Below are 20,704 nucleotides of genomic sequence, written 5' to 3' on the forward strand. Positions count from 1 at the left end.
GTTATCATATGAGGAATGTTTGGCAGCTCTTGGTCTGCAGACATTGGAATTTAGGGGAATGAGGGGAGATCTCCTTGAAACATTTTGAATGTTGAAAGGCATGGGCAGAATAGATGTAGAAAGGTTATTTCCCATGGTGGGAGAGTCTGGGACAAGAGGGCACAACTTCCAGTTGAAATTCCATTTGGACTATTTTGGAGGATCAAGAACTAAGGACGTGCACTTAGAACAGAGATGTGATGGAATTTCTTTCGCCAGACAGTGGGATTTGCTGCCACAGGTGGTTGTGGAGGCCAACTCATTGGGTAAGAGTCGGCGTCAGAACAAATATAATTGAGGGTCATTAGGATTATTGTGGTGGGGAGGGGGCACTGATTTTTTTTTCCAGCATCGTCAGACTGATGAGGGCGGCGGCAGCATTCGACCGGGAATGCGCAGTGACTCATTTGGGGTGGGGGAGGGCATGGGCCATGGATGCCCCCCTGCCCCCACCCCACATGACGTCAACCCTGCATTGGGTGCATTTTAAGTCAGAAATTAATAGGTTCTAGATTAGCATCAAAGGTTATGTGGAGAAGGCCGGGGAATGGAGCTGAGTGGGAAAATGGATCAGTTTATGATTGAATGGAGGGGAAGATTCGATGGGCTGAATGGTCTATTTCTACTCCTATATCTGATGGAAAAACTTTGATTTGCATGTTCTCCAGGTAGTATAGGATATAGTGCTAGCATAAGTCAAAAGGTGTTACTGACAAGTACAGGATATAGAGAAAAGTACAGTTAACATAACAGAAGGAAATAAACTGTCCCTCAGTCTCGACGTTTGCATTTTCATACTCAGTAATCTTCTGCCCAACAGGGTTGGGTGGGTCCTTCGATATGTTGGCAGCTTTCCTGAGGCAGTGAGAAGGGTAGCTGGGATGGATGGAGGGGAGGTCCTTGCCTTGGAACTTACTCAACATCCTGGTGCTTAGTTTTAGGAGATCATTTAGATGATGCTTCAGCTATGATTGTAGTTCAAACATACCATGGGTTAGAGCCTTACTTTGTACTTTTGATAACATTTTGCTGTCTAATGAAGACAGCCAGTGGAAAATGTGACACTCATGGACAAGGAAGATGCTGCATTCAATCTAAGCTGTAAATCAGATTCAAAAACCTGTATTTTCTCATCTTTTCAGCCAGAACCAGTGGCCAGGGGTCCCAGCAGAGAACGAATGCATGCAGAGATCCAGCATCCTTCGGAGAAGGGAGCCCCGTCTATTACATCCCACCTCCTCGGGGCGCCTTATGCATTTGGTCTCTCTCACAGCACAGCTGTTCAGGACTCCCGGTTTCCTCCTCTCAAGTAAGTTAATGCTATGATGACATAAGGATTCAAAATTTTATCAAAGCAAAAGCAGAGGGTGTCCAAGATTTCTTGGTCAATATAATCATAGAACATTCCACCACAATACAGGGCCTTCAGTGTACGATATTGTGCCAACCGATATAATCTCATCCTTCCCTATCTCACACCCATAGCCCTCTATTTTCCTCTATTAAGTCACCCAACACCTGTCGTTGCACCAAAGAGAAAAGATGTTGAAAAAGCTGAAGCATAAGACTACATAGAAATAAATGCAGCACAAAAATACGCCTTTCAGCCCATATCATTCATGCTGCCTTGTGTGTTCTTACTCACTGGTCTTCAGCTAATGAGGGAGATTTATTAGAAATTCAACAGGAAAAAAATAATAACTGAAACTACGTGCAGGTCATATGTTTGACTGGTACCTTGTTAGGAGTTTGTGGATCTGATGAAAGCCACTTGACGTGTTGGGTAAGAAGTGGGATCTTTCAGTGCTGAGGTTCAAAATCTATTTGTTGTCCATTCTCCTTGTTTCATCCCACTCTCGTAGGCCACTGCTGTTTGCCCAGCCCTTCCCAGCCACCAGGATGTGATTGTGATCCCCTGTTACCTCCACGAAGTGGAAGATCATGGACCCACTCTTTTCCCAGAGTCAGAACTTCATTCAGTGTCAGCTAGATCTGACTCTCCATCAAGGCCCAAAGTCCAAGTCTGAAACTCAATTCCTCTTCAACCATGGTTCATTTAAGGGTGTTGTTAAACAAATTTAGATACTCTAAACTATTTGTTTTACAGCACCCTTAAATGAACCATGGTTGAAGAGGAATTGGGTTCCCTGATTAGATTGTTATTTGAATAAATAATTATTCCAACTTTTGATTTGAAAGATCTATTCTTGGAGTTGAACATTGAATGCATTTGTTTGTCGCAAAAAGGAAGCAAAAAGACACATTTATTTCCAGGGGATGTGTAGTAAAAATTAAGCCTATTTTGATTTTGTTCCACAGTCTCCAGCGCCCAGTCCCCCATGTTGTCGCATCAGGGACAGTGCCAGAAGATTATCTTCGCAGCTTCCGGCCATATCACACGGGAGAGGAACTGCGTTTGCCGACACTGCCACCAATGGGCCTTGAAGCAGCTGCCACTGCTTACTACCACTCCAGCTACCTTGCCCATCACCCATTCCCTCACCCAGCTTTCAGGTAAGGGAAATCTTCACGCTGCATGGGGAGCTGATCGCACATCAACCCTTCAGCATCATGTAACCACAGGATCCATTCTTGTACAAAGGAATCTTCCATCATAAACCTGCTGAAAAACAATCAACCTTGTTGCTTTATGTCCAGTGTCTTCTGCGGATCACAAAATACTGCTAATGTGAAGGTGTACTCATTCCACATACTGACCAATCTCCCTCCATGCAGCAGTTAGATGTTTTCTTTGGCTCTCAGTGTCTGTGAAGTGTCACTTACAGCAACAGAGCGCCTTCAGCCTCACCACTTCAAACATAGAACCATAGAACACTGCAGCTCAACTTCCTGACTGCCAACCCCATCAACCTTCTCTGGTCACTGGCCACGGAGGAGCTGGCCTGTTGCAGCTTTGGCCTCCTGTCCGACTATAACCTGATCTCCCTCCCCTCCTATCATGGTCACCTCCATTGCCCAGTTTCCATCCCTGCCTCTCTCCATTCAATTTTGAAAGCTCCATCCATGTTTCCATTGCTTCTTGATTCTTCATTCCAATGCCCTCCTAACCTGTCTCTGTTCTTCTTCTGCATCTGGGCTGCCTGTGCCCCCAACTCGCACTACCCAACCAGCCATCAGCCCCATCGCACTCATCCTCTCACCATTTGGACCAACCTGCATGACTGCTGGAGCCACAGTTTTGTAATTCCCAAATTTTTCCATGCCTCTTCACCACTCTATCTCCAGGACCTTGTTCAGGCCTACAGCGCTTCCTTTTGCATTGAAGGAAAGAGGAACAGCACATTCCCCACTCCCAAAATGGTTTTATTGGCACCCGGTGGCTGAGCATGGCTTCAGAATGGGTAGAGATATGGCAATAGCAGTTGCTCTTGACTTGCTCCTCATATCTATATCAGAATGTCCCAAGGTGCATTCTAGCCAACATTGGGAGAGCAGTGGATATGGGAAACAGCAGCCAATTACTTCACAGCAAATGTTCATGCATGGAAATAGAACCATAGAACATTACAGCACTTAAACAAGGCCCTTCTAGTCTATGCCAAACCTTTTTTCTGCCTAGTCACATTGACCCGCACCCAGTCCATAAGCCCTCTATACCTCTCCCATCCATGTACCTGTCCAAATTCCTCTCAAATGTTAAAATTAAGCCCGCATTCACCACTTCAGCTGAAAGCTTGCTCTATATCCCCACCACTCTCTGTGGGAAGAGGTTCCCCCTAAACTTTCACTTTTAATCCATTTCCTCTGGTTTGTATCTCATCTACCCTCAGTGGAAAAAGCCAGCCTACATTTACTCTGTCTTTCCCCATATAATTTAAACACCTATATCAAATCTCCCCTCATTCTTCTATGCTCCAGGGAATAAAGTCCTAACAACCTGTTTAACCTTTCCCTGTAACTCAGTTCCTGAAGTCTGGGCATCAACCTAATAAATCTTCTGTACTCTTTAAGTCTTATTGATATCTTTCCTGTAGTTAAGTTACCAAAACTTCACACAATACTCCAAATTTAGCCTCACCAATGTCTGAGACAACTTTACCATAACATCCCAACTCCTGTACTCAATACTTTGATTTATGAAGGCCAATTTGCCAAAAGCTCTCCTTACAACCCCGTTCACCAGTGAACACCACTTTCAGGGAATTATGTATCTGTATTCCCAGATCCCTCTGTTTTACCATACTCCTCAATGCCCTTCCATTTACCATGTATGTCCTTTCTTAGTTTGTCCTTCCAAAATGCAGCCCCTCTAACTTGTCTTATTCCATCTTTCATTTTTCGGCCCATTTTCCAGCTGGTCCAGATCCCTCTGGAAGCTTTGAAAACCTTCACTGTCCACAACCCCTCCAAATCTGTGTGGCATCTGCAAACTTGCTGATGCAATTTACCACATTATCATCCAGATTATTGATTATAGATGACAATGGTCCCACCACTGATCCCTGAGGGACACCACTAGTCACAGGCCTGCAGTCTGAGAAGCAGCATCCACCACCACTCTCTGGCTTCTCCCGTCCACCCGTTGCCAAATCTAATTCACTTCTTCACCATCAATAACTAGTGCCTGAACCTTCCTGACTAACCTCCCTTGCAGGACCTTGTCAAAGGCTTTACCAAAGTCCACGTAGACAACATCCACAGCCTTTCCTTCATCAACTTTCTGGTTACCCCCTTGAAAAACTCTATAAGACTGGTTAGACACAAAGCCATGTTGGCTATTCCTAATCAGTCCCTGGCTATCCAAATAATTGTACATCCCATCCCTTAGACCACCTGAAAATGATCACATCAAATGTTTTAATGATATTGGTTGAGAGGGGGGGGAAAAATGGCGAGGATGCCCAGGTATAAATTCCCAGTGTCTCTTTAAATTAGTGCCATGGGAACTTTTACACCTGAGAGAGGAGGCAGGATGTCAGTGTAATGTCTCAAACAAAAAAAAGTTTCCCCTCCAGTGAACACTGGGCATTGGTGTGGTTGTTGAATTCCACTTCCATAATTCTCCTTAAGCAACGGGGACCCATTTCAGGAACATGATTTTTTTTGTAAATCCATATTGTCCTGCCTACGCCTATTCTTATTTTCTTCATCCGCTGATTGCAGCAACTTAATAATAGATTCCAACTTGTTTTCTACTACTGATGTCATACTAAAGAGTTTCTCTACCTCTCTCAGAACGAATGAGGTATTTGTGTGTGTGAATCCCAAAAGATTTTGGCAAGCAGGAAACGCAGGAAGTTAGAAGGGCACGTAGGCCTCTATTGCAAGGGGTTGGAATTTAGAAATAGCAAAGCATTGTTACAATTGGACAGAGCTGTCAGTCCCAGCACCAGGGGCCAAAGTATTTGTGAAATGGCGGCACTGATGGAGCCACTGTTGTGGCAGCGCTGTCGCTGGTGTGGACCCGTGGGGAGCAAGGGAGTGGAGATGCAGTGCTCCTGTGGGATCCAGCCACCCAGTCGACTGCTTGTCAGCTCCGCACGGGCTTTGAACAACCCATTGAGAGAGCCGACGGTGGTTTGAGTTGAAATCCCGCGGGTCTGCACCCAAGATGGCGGCTCCTATTAACCGGCAGCAGCCACCAGGGGCTGCAGACTCCGGGGAAGCAGAGGACTGGAGCAGGGAACCAGAGGACAAGAAGATCATGCACTGTCTGAGAGGGAGAAGCAGAGGAGGCGACCCATGGGGACAGTGATTACAGTGGCGGACCAGCGGGGGCTCTGTGGCTGACTGACCAACATATGTGGCGGGCTGCTGGTGACTGCTGTCGGGAGACTCGTGCCGGGCTACGGACTAGTGGAGACTGGCTCGAACTGGCCAGAGGGATAACAGGTATCAAAACCGGGATGCGAGGAGGTGCCGAGGGTGCTGAAGGGGTTCCTGACCGTGTCGGAGGTTCAGATCTGGAGCTGGACCCTGTGTGGCTGCGGAAGGACTGGAGACAAATCTACAGTCACTCAGTGACGGTGGGGGGGTGGGTACAACCCTCTTTTACTTCTCTCTCTGACTGTAAGAGGCGCTTCGGCAGTTCCTGCCGGTAGCAAATCTGTCTGCCTTGCCGCAAGGAAAAAGAAATTTCATGTAATACGACACTGTTTTATTTCTATGACAATAAATTGAATCTTGAAGTGATGCCACACTTGAGTAGTGTCCACAGATTTAATCCCTGTCCATAATGATTTTGCGGCACAAAAAGCTGTTCTAAAAATATTCACTTGATTACAGTAAGAGGAGAAAGATTAATAGGAATCTGAGGAACAAGTTTTTCCACACAGAGTGTGGTGAGTTCATGGAACAGGCTGCCAGAGGAAGTGGCAGAGGTGGTTAGAATGACCACATTTGAAAAACATTTGGGCAGGTCCATGGATAGGAAAGGTTCAGGGGAACATGGAACAAATGGGATTCTCTTGGTTGGCATGGATGACTTGGGCTAAGGATCTTGTTTGCATGCCCATCTAACTCAATTTATTAATATAGTTCCACAATCTAATACAGTCAACTTGTGCTTCATACTTTTGTAGTTTGCTTTTTTCAAATTTAAGCAAACAGTGCCCTCCAAAATGCTTGGGACAATAGACACCTTTTATTCCTTTATTTTCCCCAATGCTCCACAGTTTAAATTTATAATCAAACAATTCATGTGATTAAAGTGCACAGTCCAGATTTTATTCAAGGTTAATTGTATACATTTTGGTTTTACCATGTAGAAATGACAGCACATTTTATACGTAGCTCCCCCATGTCAGGGCACGATAGTGTATGGCCCATTTGGCTTCACAAGTGTTTTTGAGTACTCAGATATGCTTAATTGCTTCATTGGTGCAAGACCAAGAGAGCTGGGCTTGCTTTTAAGTTTTTGATCACCTTTGGAGACTGTAGTTGCCTTTTTTTCAATATGAGGACCAGGGTTGTGCCAGTGGAAGTCATAGAAGCTATTATGAGGCCGAAGCACAAGAATAGAACAGTAAGAAATATCACCCAAACTTTAGGATGACCAAAATCAACTGTTTGGAACATTATTAAGTAGAAAGAGCGTTCTAGTGAGCTCAGTAATCGCAAAGGAACTGGTAATTCCAGGGAAGATCTCCACTGCTGATGAGAGAAGAATTCTCATCACAATGAAGAAAAATCCTCAAACGCCTGTCCAGCAGATCAGAAACACTCTCCAGGAGGCAGGTGTGGATGTCTCAATGACTACTGTCCACAGAAGACTTCATGAACAGAAATACAGAGGCTTCACTGCACGATGCAAACCACTAGTTTGCCGTAGAAACAGGATGGCCAGATTACTGTTTGCCAAGACGTATCTAAAAGAGTCTGTGATTGCAGCAACTTAATAATAGATTCCAACTTGTTTTCTACTACTGATGTCATACTAAAGAGTTTCTCTACCTTTCTCAGAATGAACGAGGTATTTGTGTGTGTGAATCCCAAAAGATTTTGGCAAGCAAGGAAACGCAGGAAGTTAGAAGGGCACGTAGGCCTCTATTGCAAGGGGTTGGAATTTAGAAATAGCAAAGTATTGTTACAATTGGACAGAGCTGTCAGTCTCAGCACCAGGGGCCAAAGTATTTGTGAAATGGCGGCAGAATCTTGTGGGCAGATGAGACAGAGATTAACCTCTATCAGAGTGACGGCAGGAGCAAAATGTGAAGGTGTAAAGGAACTTCCAAAGATTCAAAAATTACCACCTCATCTGTGAAATATGGCGGTGTGGGTGTTATGGCTGGGCATGTCTGGCCTGCACATTTATCTTCACTGATGATGTAACTGTTGATGGCAGTAGCACAATGAATTCTGAGGTGCAGAGAAACATCTTAGCCATCAAGTTCGAGCAAATACCTCCAAATTCATTGAATGGCGCTTCATCCGACATCAAGACAATGATCCCAAACATACTGCTAAAGCACAAAGGAGTTTTTCAAAGTTAAAAATTGGAAAATTGTTGAATGGCCAAATCAGTCACCTGATCTAAATCCAATTGAGCACACCTTCCACATGCTGAGGAGAAAACTTAAGGGGACAAGCCCCCAAAGAAAGCAGAAACTGCACAGGAGGCCTGTCAGAGCATTACTAGAGAAAGGTGCTCAGCACCTGATCATGTTTATCACAGAGTTCAAGGAATCATTGCATGCAAAGGATATGCAACTAGGTACTAAATATGACTAATATTGTTATGTCCCAAATATTATGGTGCCCTGAAATGAGGGGACTATGTTCATATACAGAAAGCTGTAATTTTAACATGGTCGAACCAAAATGTACACAAATACCCTTTAATAAATCTGAAATTTGCACTTTAATCACATAAATTGTTTGATGCAGAAAGTGGCAGATGTACAGTAGCCAAGTCCATTCCGGGGATCGACCTTCCGAAGACATCTGCTTCAGGAAGGTTGCCAGCATCATGGGAACACCCCATCACCCTGACTTTGCTCATTTCTCACTGCGGCTCCCTGCTACCTTCAGACAAAAGGTACAGAAGCCTGAAGTCCAGCGCTCGACGGTTCCTGAATAGTTTCTTTCTGACAGCTATCAGGCTCTTGAAATTCTCCAGACTTCCCTCATCATAACACAACTCCGAAATCACCAAAGATTTGTATGCATTGCTAACTTGTACCCTTGTTTTAAGGGGTATGACCACAGTAATAAATTTTTATTATTCTTTTCCTCTTCCTTTTATGTTATCTTTTTTTCTCTTGTGTGTTGCTGTGTGTTTCATGTACCTGGGAAGTTTCAGCAAGTAAGACTTTCAATATATCTATACCTTGTATTTGTGTGTGGGACAGTAGCATATTCTTGCCCACCAACCCCCAACCCAACCCCCCCCCCCCGCCCGCCCGACCTCAGCAAGACTGAATAGCCTAGTGAATCTCCAGCCCAAAGCAGTCAATGAAGTTTGTTTATCTGGCCAGAAGCAAAGAGGAATAAATTACATGTTTAAAAAGGTCTGAAGTCTTTGAGGGTTACAAAAGTAGCAGATTGAGTATTTTAAAAAGTTTTGATGAGGCCAAAATTGGAGTATGGTGTGCAGCTTTGGTTACCTAACTACAGGAAAAATGATCAATAACATTGAAAGTGCGCAGATTTACTAAGATGTTGCCGTGACTTGAGGAACTGTGACACAGGAAAAAAATTAAACAGGTTAGGACTTTATTCCTTGGAACGTAGAAGAATGAATAAATACAAGCAGGCTTTTTCCTTTGAGGTTAGATCAAATACAAACCAGAGGACATGGGTTAACGGTGAAAGAAGAGAAGCTTAGGGGGAACATTAGGGGGAATTTCTTCACACAGAGAGTGGTGGGAGTGTGGAATGAGCTGCCAGCTGAAGTGGTGAATGCGGGCTCAGTTTTAACATTTAAGAAAAAAGTAGACAGGCATAGGAGGGGTATGAAGAGATGTGGACTGGGTGCAGGTCAGTGCAGAATAATAGTTTTGCACATTAGAAGGGCTGAAGGCCCTGTATTCTGTGTTATCATGTTCTATTATTTCATGTTGTGGTGATCTTGAGATCAAACCACAGGAGGACAGGGTCAAAGTGGTGGGTTTTTCAGACAAAATTAAAATAAAAGAGAGAGGTGCATGGAAAGAATTTCAAAATTCAGTGTCTTGGCAGCTGAAGTGTGAACCAACTAAGCCATTACAATGCTAATTTAGCTTCAGGGACGCTGTCATAAGGAGTTTGTATGTTCTTGTGTTTCATGGGTTTCTTCCGGGTTTTCCGGTTTCCTCCCACCCTCCAAAACATAGGGGGATTGGAGGTTAATTGGGTGGAATTGTGTGACATGGATTGCATGGACTGCAAGGGCCTTCGATTTGCTGTATTGTTAAAACTAATTTTTTTTTAAAAATCAAATTAATCTGCATCATGGTGCTGTTGTGTATAAGATTACCAGGAAGCTTTTTGTTTTCTGATCAACTGTTGTGATTGTTTTGCAGGGTGGATGATTCATATTGCCTGTCAGCCTTGCGGTCACCTTTCTACCCAATTGCAACCCCGAGCGCTTTGCCACCTCTTCACCCCTCTGCCATGAATCTACATTTGCCTGGAATGAGATTTCCTGCAGAGCTGTCTCATTCCTCACTGTCTGCCCTGCAGCCGGAGCATTTGTCCGAGAGGTAAATTCAGCACCTGTTCTCCACCTACCGCAGCAAAACACACATTGTGACGAGTCTTTAATGGAAGCGCACGGTTAAAAGGCTGGAGCATTTGTTGAGAGATTAAACAAAAGGCTGCAGATACTGAAAGTGATAAAGTAACACCTGAGGTCGTTAGAAACATGCAGCAAGTGATCAAGTATCTCTGAAGGGAACATGCAATTTCTGGGAAGTGGGCTCGGCAATTGATTAACTATCAGGCATTTCTCTTTCACTAATTACCCGAGAGACTGGGCATTCCCACTGATCACTTCAAGGGGTTTCATTCACTTTAATCTTTAGACATTTTTATAAAAGGAAATTAAAGTACAATGGTGGAATTGGAACAATTATGCCTTGTGTGCGCTTCAGCACTTGTTCATTGCGGCACTTCATTGTGACGGGCACTGTGGTTCTCAACCTTTTTCTTTCCACTCACAGACCACTAAGTAATCCCTCTGCCATCGGTGCTCTGTGATGAGTAAGGGATTCCTTAAGGTGGGATGAGAGTGGGAAGGGAAGGTTGAGAATCACTGCTCTAGACCTAATTGTTACTGAAATATTTTGCTTGAGAAAAATTGTCATTGGCCCGTTTCCTTTGGAGTTCTGAAACCATCCACATAACGAGTCAATGAGGTACCTTTAAAACAGTGGTTATCAAACTTTTTCTTTCCACCCACAGACCACCTTAAGCAATCCCTTACTCATCACAGAGCACCGATGGCATAGGGATTACTTAAAGTGGTCTGTGAGTGAAAATAAAAAGGTTGAGAACCACTGGTGTAGAACATTCACCGCACAGGAGGAGCCATCTGACCGATTAGGCCCACATCAGCCATACGCAAACTTTCTCTGCTATGGTTTAACATGAAATAAAGTGTCATGCAAGCTATTGTGGATACATCACTCCCATCCTATGTTATAAGAGCAAATATAATGATTTCTGCCACAGTGTTATGCAACGTGCTCTGATTCACTATTTATTTTTTTACATTGTTTTAACAATGTAGTCTGCTTTAATAACAAGAGGTAGCTTGAACATGGTGGGCTAACGGGTCAGCTGTTCTGCTGTGCCAGATAGTCTGTGATTAAGACTCTAAACTACTGTATTATTTATAAATTGCGTATTTAGTGAATTAAAGTGCCTCAAGGTGCATTATCAACTAGAAGTGAACTGTGAGCCAGATTAGAGCAGAGAACCAAATGGTTGGTTCAGGAGATATATTTTAAGGAACAGTATGTAAAAGGAAAGCGAGCAGAGAGGTTCATTACCTGTGATATTTGGTGTAGCTAAGTCCTTGTTATTTTAATATTTTAGACATACAGCACAGTAACAGGCCCTTCTTGCCCACAAGCTTCCCAAATGCCACAATTATTCCACAATCCCCATGTATTTTGAAGGGTGGGAGGAAACCGGAGCATCTAGCGGGAAACCCATGCAGACACGGGGAGAACATAGAAACTCCTTGCAGAGAGGGGAGGATTTGAACTCGGGTCGCTGGCACTGTGATAGCGTTAACGCTAACCATGTCGCCCTTGTGAGGTTGTTCCCAGGTCGAAGAGCCTGCCAACACTCACTTGCTCTATGTATATAATAAGAATGAACATTGGTCTGGACTAATGGTCCTAGAATGCTTGACCTCAAACCCTATCACAGCAAAGTAGATCTGTCTGATGATTTATGAAATAGCAGAGCAGAAAACAAATATGGAAGTTGTTTGTTTACAGCTGGCTCACCAATGTCCTTTTATGAATGGAGCCTGCGATTCTTGTCATCAACCACAGCAAGTTTTCCACTGCCTGCTGAATTGTCTGCTGCTCATCACAGACAAGATTCACTGAAATTTGCACATGGCCAGGCTCGAATAGATTAAAGGCTTGCCATCAAGGTTGGCTAAGGGTCCATTTGCTCTTATAATTCTAAATCATCCATGTCCCTTTCACTTGAGCCACACATGATGGACCGTTGCCCTGACCTAATTGAACGCCAACGCCCTGCTTTGCTTTGCAGGTCTGTTTTTAATACTGTCATCACCATTTTCTGCCTTACTATTTCACTGCCTTTATATCTCAATATCTGCTTCACCAGCGGATCTAATCCAAATAGATGGTTACCCCCTCAGACCCTACTGGCAAATAATACTGCAAGCCATGGCTCTGAGAGGCTGGCCTTATACCCTCTGTATGTCATTCAGTGTATATACTTTGCTGTTATTCTATTGTCTCCAAGACCTGAGGATAAAATTTTGCCCATTCACTATATCACAGCCTCACCACAGCCCCTTGGGTTCAGACCTTTCTTCATTCTCATTAGCATGCTAAATGGGTTCCATCTTGCCCACCTACTGCTCAACTTGCTGTCATCTGCTGTCAGCCAGTGAGATGGCCTTGTATGTAATGTCCTATCATTCTTCTCAGGTGTTCAATTGATGACGTTCAACATTCCCATGTCCACCTCTTTTATATTTGATTCTGCCATGTGTAAAGTGTGCCTCTGGGTCTGTTCCTGGCCGAGTGAAGCAAAGGGCAACTTTCATTTTTACTGACAGTCATTGTATTCACCAGCTTCCATCCCCATGAGGTGAAGGTCAAGATTCTTTTTATTGCCACGTAATAATGCATTAAAAATGTAACATCCATGATATACATTAACTTCTGCCAGCCATAAGGCAGACAAAGGATCACCATTAGTAATGCCCAGTGCCCCTTACAGTACGAGAGAAGAAGAAGCAAAAGAGAGTCCCTTCAGCGACTGAGTGTCAGTGGATGCACCCACAGCCACACAGAGGGGCAGTATTCAATGGATATAACTTTCAGTTCATGTGTTCTAGACCATAATGAGGTGGATATTCTGTCTTCAGTACCACCCAGGACAGCACAGAGCCCTTTTTCGGTGCCCCTTCCAAGCCGCACTCACGCAACGGCTCTGACAGCTGTTGAGGGTCCATCCCCTGCTCACCAGCTGGCAGGACTTTGTGTTGTTCAATAACCGTGAATGCTCACCGTGGTCATCATCACAGGATCAAGTTTTTATTCATTGAAAATTTAAGTGTTTCTTAAAATTGAAACACTAAAATATTTGGCTCGATTTAATTTTAATTTTTAGATAGCCAGCACAGTAACAGGCCCTTCTAGCCCACCAGCCCAGCCGCCCAAATACTTCATTTTATCTACAACCCCCATATGTTTTGAATGGCGGGAGGAAACCGGAGCACGCAGAGGAAACCCATGCGGACATGAGGAAAATGTACAAACACCTTACATCCGGTGCCAGATACAAACCCAGGCTGCTGGCGCTGTAACAACATCCCACTACCTGTTACACGAACCATGAGGCCCATTCATTAAAGTAGTGAAAACTGACAAATATATCATAATGTCCAAACACCTAATACCTCCATTCATTTGAATGCACGCTAGCTTAATCCAGCATAAACTCAGCCCAAGAGCCGGGAAGACATAGACAAGTAAGTCTGCAAATGCTGGGGTTGAGGCCAATACTCAAACGTGCTGGAGAAACTCAGCAGGTCACCCAGCATCCATAAGAATTAAAGAGCCTAGGCCCTTTGTCTAGGTAGAAGTAAAAGCAAGCAGGCACCTAAATAAAAAGGGTACGGAGGAGAAGAGCCAAGGGGGGGGGGCGGAGAGCAGAGGAGGAAAGAAGGGGTAGGTGCATAGCTAGCAGATAATAGCTCACAGGTGGATAAAGATTGGAGGGTAGAAGAGAAAAAAGAGCTGAGTAATAGGGGGAAGGAGAAGAAAGGGAAGGGGTGGGGAGCTGGAGGAAAGGAGACAGATGGGGAAAGTGAGAGACTTGAGGTAGGGGAAGGGAGAGCTGAGGAACATTGTTACGCATTGACAAATTCCATTGGGGCACCACAGGGGCATCCATAACTGGACAATGACTGATAGCAGCAATGGAATCTGGCACAGCCATTGGAGCCTTGGTCTCACGACTTCACAGGTCAAGATTTGATCCTGGCCTCCGGTGCTGTCTGCATTATTTCAGGCAGTAGATTTAGGACAGAGATGAGGAGGAACTGCTTTTCTCAGAGGGTGAAATTCACTGCCCATTGAAGCAGGGGAGGCGACCTCACAAAATAATTTAAGACAAGGTTGGATACATTTTTTTCATAGTGGGAGAATTAGGCAGGTAGGTGGAGATGAGCCGATCATCAGATCAGCCATTATCACATTGAATGGTGGAGCAGGTTCGACGGACCAAATGGCTGACCCCTGCTCCTATTTCTTAAGTTTCTATGGAGTTTGCATGTTCTCCCTGCAACTTGGGTGCTCTGGTTTCCTGCCAAATCTCAAATATATTCTGGTTAATTGGCTGCTGTACACTATCCCGAGGGTGTAGACGAGTGGTAAAAATCTTGAGAATGTGGAAGAGAATAAGTTATGGGGAATATTAGAGGGGAATGGGATGGATCTGAGGCAGCAGGTGCTCGACGAGCTGACGGGCCTCCTTTCTTAGGGAAATAATTGTGTCAGGCCTAGGTTTAAGACCACAAGACATAGAAGCAGGAATTAGCTATTCAGCCCATTGAGTCTGCCCCTCCATTCAATCATGAGTTGATCCATTTTTCCGCTCAGCCTTGTCCCCACAACCTCTGATGCCCTGGCTAATCAAGAACGTATCAATCTCTGCCTTAAATACACCCAATAATGTGCCCTCCACAATTGCCTGTGGCAACAAATTCCACAGATTCACTACCCTCTGGCTCAATAAATTCCTCTGCATCTCTGTTCTAAGCGGACGCCCTTCACCCTTGTAGTTGTGAGAGGAGAAAAATACAAGAGGTACCCAAGTGGCAATATTTTCATTCAGAATGGAGTCCGTGCATTGAACAAGCTATCAGAGAAAACTGTAGAAGTGGGAGAATTTCAACATTCAAAAGGTATTTGGACAGATATGTGAATAGGAAGGTCTTAGAAATATCTCAATCAACTCCAGTTCCAGGATGCCAAATTGACCAGTATGGATGAGTTGGGCTGAAGGGTCTGTTCCATGCTGTTTATCTCTATAACTAAAAGATCTTCCCCATTGAAACTTCTTTTGCTTCCCCTTCTCAGCTGGCTGGAGTTACACTTACTACTTTAGTTACAGAAGGAGCCATTTTGTACATGCATTTGTTGGATCTGAGCAGTTTCAATAAATAATAACTATTGTTTGGTTTGCTTTCCTCCTTCCCCCATCTCTCCCCCACCCTAATTTGCAGGCTGCAGTTAAATGAAGAAATCCGCAGAGAGAGGGAGAGAGAACGAGAGCGGGAGAAGGAGAGGGAGCGCGAGGCCGAGCGGGAAAAGGAGAGGGAGAAGGAACTCGAAAGAGAGAAGGAGCGGGAGAGGGAGCGCGAGCGGGAGGTGGAGCGAGACAGGGAACGGAGCAGGGAGAAGGAAATGAATGCAGCTAAAGCGATGGAGAATCACTACCTGCAGGTGCCTGAACTGCACAGTCTGCGGAACCAACAGATAGATGACAGGATCAGGGCTGCAGAGAGGCTGACACCAAACCGGACAGGTAAGCACGAAATGGAGGCACAGTATTTTGGTTCACGTGAAAGTTGTGAGAATGATTAAATCCAGTTCCTTAAAACTCAATCTAAATCACTGGTGGCAGCTCCAATCAACACCTTCTGCTAAAACACAATGGACACCAGTCTTTTGATTTTAACACTAAGGTTAAGTTTGTGTTTTTTCAGCTTCTTAAATGCACTTGAAGGTATCAGCTCAGGGCGCAAATGTCATGGGTCAGACATGGGGTCACCATAGACTGTACTCTTGCTGAGAAGGGTATCTAGTATGTTGTGCAGTGGCCCCAAACAAGGCCACGGGAGGGTGAAAAGCAGGAATTCCCTGGTACAACAGGAATTGTAGAGACATGGCTGCAAGAGGACCAGGGCTGGGAAATGAATATTCAAGGTATGCATCCCATCGCAAGGACAGACAGGTGGGAAGAGTGAGCAGGGTGGCTCTGTTGGTGAGGAATGAAATTCAGTCCCTTGCGAGGGGTGGCATAGAATCAGGGGATGTTGAGTCAGTATGGGTAGAACTGAGAAATTGTAAGGGCAAAAAGACTCTAATGGGAGTTATCTATAGGCCCCCCAAAACAGTAGCCTGGATATAGGGTGCAAGTTGAATCAAGAGTTAAAATTAGCATTTTGCAAAGGTAATGCCTTGGTTGTTATTGGGGGGGGGGGGGGGGGGGGATATATCAGGTTGGTGCTGGACCCCAAGAAAGGGAGTTTGTGGAGTGCCTCTGAGATGGATTCTTAGAGCAGCTTGTACAAGGGAGAAGGCAATTCTGGATTTAGTGTTGTATAATGAATCGGATTTGATGAGCGAACTCCAGGTGAAGGAGCCATGAGGAGGAAGTGACATAATATGATGTTTTAATCTATGATTTGAGAGGGAGAAGGGAAAATCAGAAGTGTCAGTATTGTAGTTGAACAAAGGGGATTATGGAGCAATGAGGGAGAAGGTGGCTGGAACGATACCCGAGCAGGGATGACAGTGGAACAACAATGGCAGGTATTTCCAGGAATAATATAGAAGGTGCAGGATCAGCTCATTCCAAAGAGGAAGAACGATTCCAAGGGATGTAAGGGATGTCCGTGGCTGACAACAGAAGGGCGGTGTAAAAATAAAAAAGATTAAGTGGGAATCCAGAGAATTGGGAAACCTTTAAAGAGCAACAGAAGATAACTAAAAAGGCAACACATAGAGAGAAGATGAGGGAAGAATGGAAGCCAGCCAAGAATATAAAGGAGGAGAGTAAAAGCTTCTTTAGGAATGTGAATTAGTTAAGATCAAAGTTGGGCCCTTAAAGACAGAAACGGGTAAAATTATTATGGGGAACAAGAAAATGGCAGATGATTTGAACAAGTTCTTTGGATCTGTCTTCACTAGGGAAGACACAAGCAGTCTCCCAGATATAATAGTGGACAGAGGACCTAGGGTAACAGAGGATCTGAAGGAACCTCACATTAGGCAAAAAATGGTGTTGGATAGACTGATAGGACTGCAGGCTGATCAATCCCCAGGGCCTGATGGTCTGTATCCCAGGGAACTTAAGGAGGTGGCTCTAGAAGTCGTGGACGTATTGGTAATCATTTTCCAATGCTCTGTAGATTCAGGATAAGTGCCTGCGAGTTGGAGGGTAGCTAATGTTGTCCCACTTTTTAAGAAAGGAGGGAGAAAGAATACAGGGAATTATACGCCAGTTAGCTGACGTCAGTGGTGGGGAAGATGCTGGAGTCAATTATAAAAAATGAAATAGCAGCACATTTGGATCGCCGTAACAAGATCGGTCCAAGTCAGCATGGATTTACAAAGGGGAAATCATGCTTGATTAATCTTCTGGAATTTTTTGAGGATGTAACTATGAACATGGAGAAGGGAGTGCCAGTGGATCAAGTATACCTGAACTTTCAGAAAGGCTTTGATAAGGACCCACATAGGAGACTGGTGGGCAAAATTAGAGCACATGATATTGGGGGTAGGGTAATGAAATGGATAGAAAGTTGGTTGGCAGATAGGAAACAAAGAGTAGGGATTAACGGGTGCCTTTCAGAATGGCAGGAAGTAACTAGTGGGGAACTGCAAGGCTCAGTGCTGGGACTGCAGCTATTTACAATATATATTAATGATTTAGATGAAGGGATTAAAAGTAACATTCGCAAATTTGCAGACGACACAAAGCTGGGTGGAGGTGTGAAACACTGTGAGAACATGGGTGACTTGGACAGTTTGGGTGAGTGGGCAGATGCCGTTTAATGTGGATAAATGTGAGGCTATCCATTTTGGTAGCAAGAACAAGAAGGCAGATTACTATCTGAATGTGCCTTTAGGAAAAGGGGAAGTACAATGAGATCTAGGTGTCCACGTTCATCAGCCACTGAAAGTACGAATGCATGTCCAGCAGGCAGTGACGAAACCTAATGGTGTGTTGGCCCTCATAACAAGGGGAGTTGAGTGTACTCAGCCTTCAGGTTTGATATTTCAAAATGCATCCCCTCACACTTATCACGATGAATTTCATCTGCCATTTCTCTTCATTCTTCCAAAACAACTTGTAACACCATCCACACACCTCCTCCAACCTTTGTATCATCCGCAAACTTACTGACCCATCCTTCCGCTTCTTAATCATTTATTAAAAATCACAAAGAGCAGGGGTCCCAGAACAGATCCTTGCAGAACTCCTCTGACCTCCGGGCAGAATACTTTCTATCCACTACTGCTCTCTATTTTCTACAGGCAAGGCAATTCGGAATCCACACGGGGACCTTGTCAGATGCCTTTCTAAAATCCATAGACACCTCATCCACTGCCCTACGTTCATCATCAGTTTCTTCCAGCATTTCTGTTTCTTTCATTTCGGAAATACCTGATCGGCCGGTGCTAAGCAGATTGCGACATCCTGAGCTCACGTAAAGAGTTCAGAGCCTCCAGCCTTTGATTGGCAGACATGCTGGCAAGCAAAGACAGGCAAACTGTTTGACCTAAAAGAGCAAAAGATACCCCCTAGTGTTTGAAATGTTTCAACTTCAATCAAGATTCAGTTTGGCTGCGAACCTTCTGTCTGTGTATTGCAATTAGCCATGGCTGAAACTACAGCTGTGCCACAAGCTCAGGGCTTGGTCTGCTGACTTGCCTCACAGCTCCGCAGCAGGATCTGACATTTGGCAAAGGGCAGCAGGGTAGTGTACACAAACACACTTTGTTATCATAGCAGTGTCCTTGTCTCAGCACAAAGTCTTTATTATTTAGTGATTGGTTTGACAAAATTTGTATGATCTGTGTGCGTGGAGTGAGGATATTATACCAGTGCGATTCAGTACACTGCAAACAACCATCGAGTCTCCATGCAGGCAAATGCAGCTTGCAAGTCGCTTCACCAGCCTCACGGCTGCAAATGAATGCAGGTCACGGTCAGTGATCTGGACCCTCTGGATTGCTGTCCCAGCAATATCACCACAGTGCTACTAATGATCCACAAGATACAGTGCAACACTGAAGTGTCCACAAGAGGGGCAGCAGGTCTCGCAGCATCCCTAGATGGAGATACATATATCCTCGAAGAAGGGCTCAGGCCCAAAACGAGGGTAATGTATCTTTACATCCTATGGACACTGCGGGACTTGCTGAGTTCCTCCAGCATTCTTGTGTTTTTACTTTACCCACATAATACAAGTCGGTAAACTATAATGGGATGCTGTCATTATAGTACTGAATCGCACTGGTATAATATCCTCACTCCACGCACACAGATCTGGATGAGTACAGCTTCCAAGAACGCTTAAGAAACTCAACGCAGTGCAAAGGAGCTTGCTTAATTGCCGCCATTCCTCTTTCCATCACTGGACAGTCTGTTTCAGCCAGAGAATGCAACAGATAAATGTGAGGTGCTACATTTTGGAAAGGCAAATTTAAATAGGTCATATACATTGAATGGTAGACAATTGAGGAGTGTAGAGCAACAAAGGGATTTAGGAGTTATGGTAAATAGTACCCTCAAGGCTGATACTCAGGTAGAGGGTGTGGTGAAGAAGGCATTTGGAATGTTGGCCTTCATAAATCGGAGTATTGAATTCAAGAGTAGGGAGGTTATGATGAAATTGTACAAGGCATTGGTGAGGCCAAATTTGGAGTACTGTGTACAGTTTTGATCACCAAATTATAGGAAAGATATAAACAAAATAGAGAGAGTGCAGAGAAGGTTCACGAGAATGTTGACAGGATTTCAGGGTCTGAGTTACAGGGAAAAGTGTGCAGACTGGGGCTTTTTTCTCTGGAGCGTAGAAGATTGAGAGGGGACTTGATAGAGGTGTTTAAGATTTTAAAAGGGACAGACTGAGTAAACATGGATAGGCTTTTTCAATTAAGAGAGGGGGAGATTCAAACTAGAGGACATGGTTTAAGATTGAAGGGGGAAAATTATAAGGGGAACATGAGGGGAAATTTCTTTACGCAGAGGGTGGTGGGGATGTGGAATGAGCTTCCAGCAGACGTGGTCGAGGCGGGATCATTGGTTACATTTAAGGAAAGACTGGATCATTACATGGATAGGAGGGGACTAGAGGGGTATGGACCAGGTGCTGGTCAGTGGGACTAGGAGGGCCGAACTGGCCTGTTCTGTGCTGTAAGTGGTTATATGGTTAATGGTTATATAAGTTGCCAAAGCTCCTCGAAATCAGACTCCAAACCTGTAAGAAGTATTTTTAGAAATTGAGAATCTGTGTGTAGAATCGCTGGCTGGCAGCTCCAGTGGCTGGAGTTCATTCCAGACCTTGGGCGCTGTCTGTGGAACGTGCACGTCCTCCATCTGACCATGTGCATTTCTCCTGAGTGTCCCAATTTCTAACTTAAAAATTGAAATTAAATTTTAATTTTTAAAAAATTTAGACAGTAACAGGCCCTTCCAGCCCACAAGTCTGTCTGCCTAAAAACCTCCATTAACTGACATCCCCCCCCACGTTTTGAAGACTTGGTGGAAA

General features: G+C 44.4%; 1 protein-coding gene across 1 annotated transcript in view; it reads left to right on the forward strand.

Moving 5' to 3' along the window:
- The window catches only part of gse1b (Gse1 coiled-coil protein b), a 622,818-nt gene that overhangs the window by 560,793 nt on the left and 41,321 nt on the right, over positions 1 to 20,704 (forward strand). The window contains exons 5-8 of the mRNA XM_069902129.1: positions 1,182 to 1,348; positions 2,359 to 2,553; positions 10,002 to 10,181; positions 15,425 to 15,726. Of these exons, the coding sequence (XP_069758230.1) occupies positions 1,182 to 1,348; positions 2,359 to 2,553; positions 10,002 to 10,181; positions 15,425 to 15,726 (844 nt within the window). The remainder of the gene's footprint in view (positions 1 to 1,181; positions 1,349 to 2,358; positions 2,554 to 10,001; positions 10,182 to 15,424; positions 15,727 to 20,704) is intronic.

Source organism: Narcine bancroftii, chromosome 10 (genome assembly GCF_036971445.1).
Source record: "Narcine bancroftii isolate sNarBan1 chromosome 10, sNarBan1.hap1, whole genome shotgun sequence".
NCBI classification, from domain to species: Eukaryota; Metazoa; Chordata; class Chondrichthyes; order Torpediniformes; family Narcinidae; genus Narcine; species Narcine bancroftii.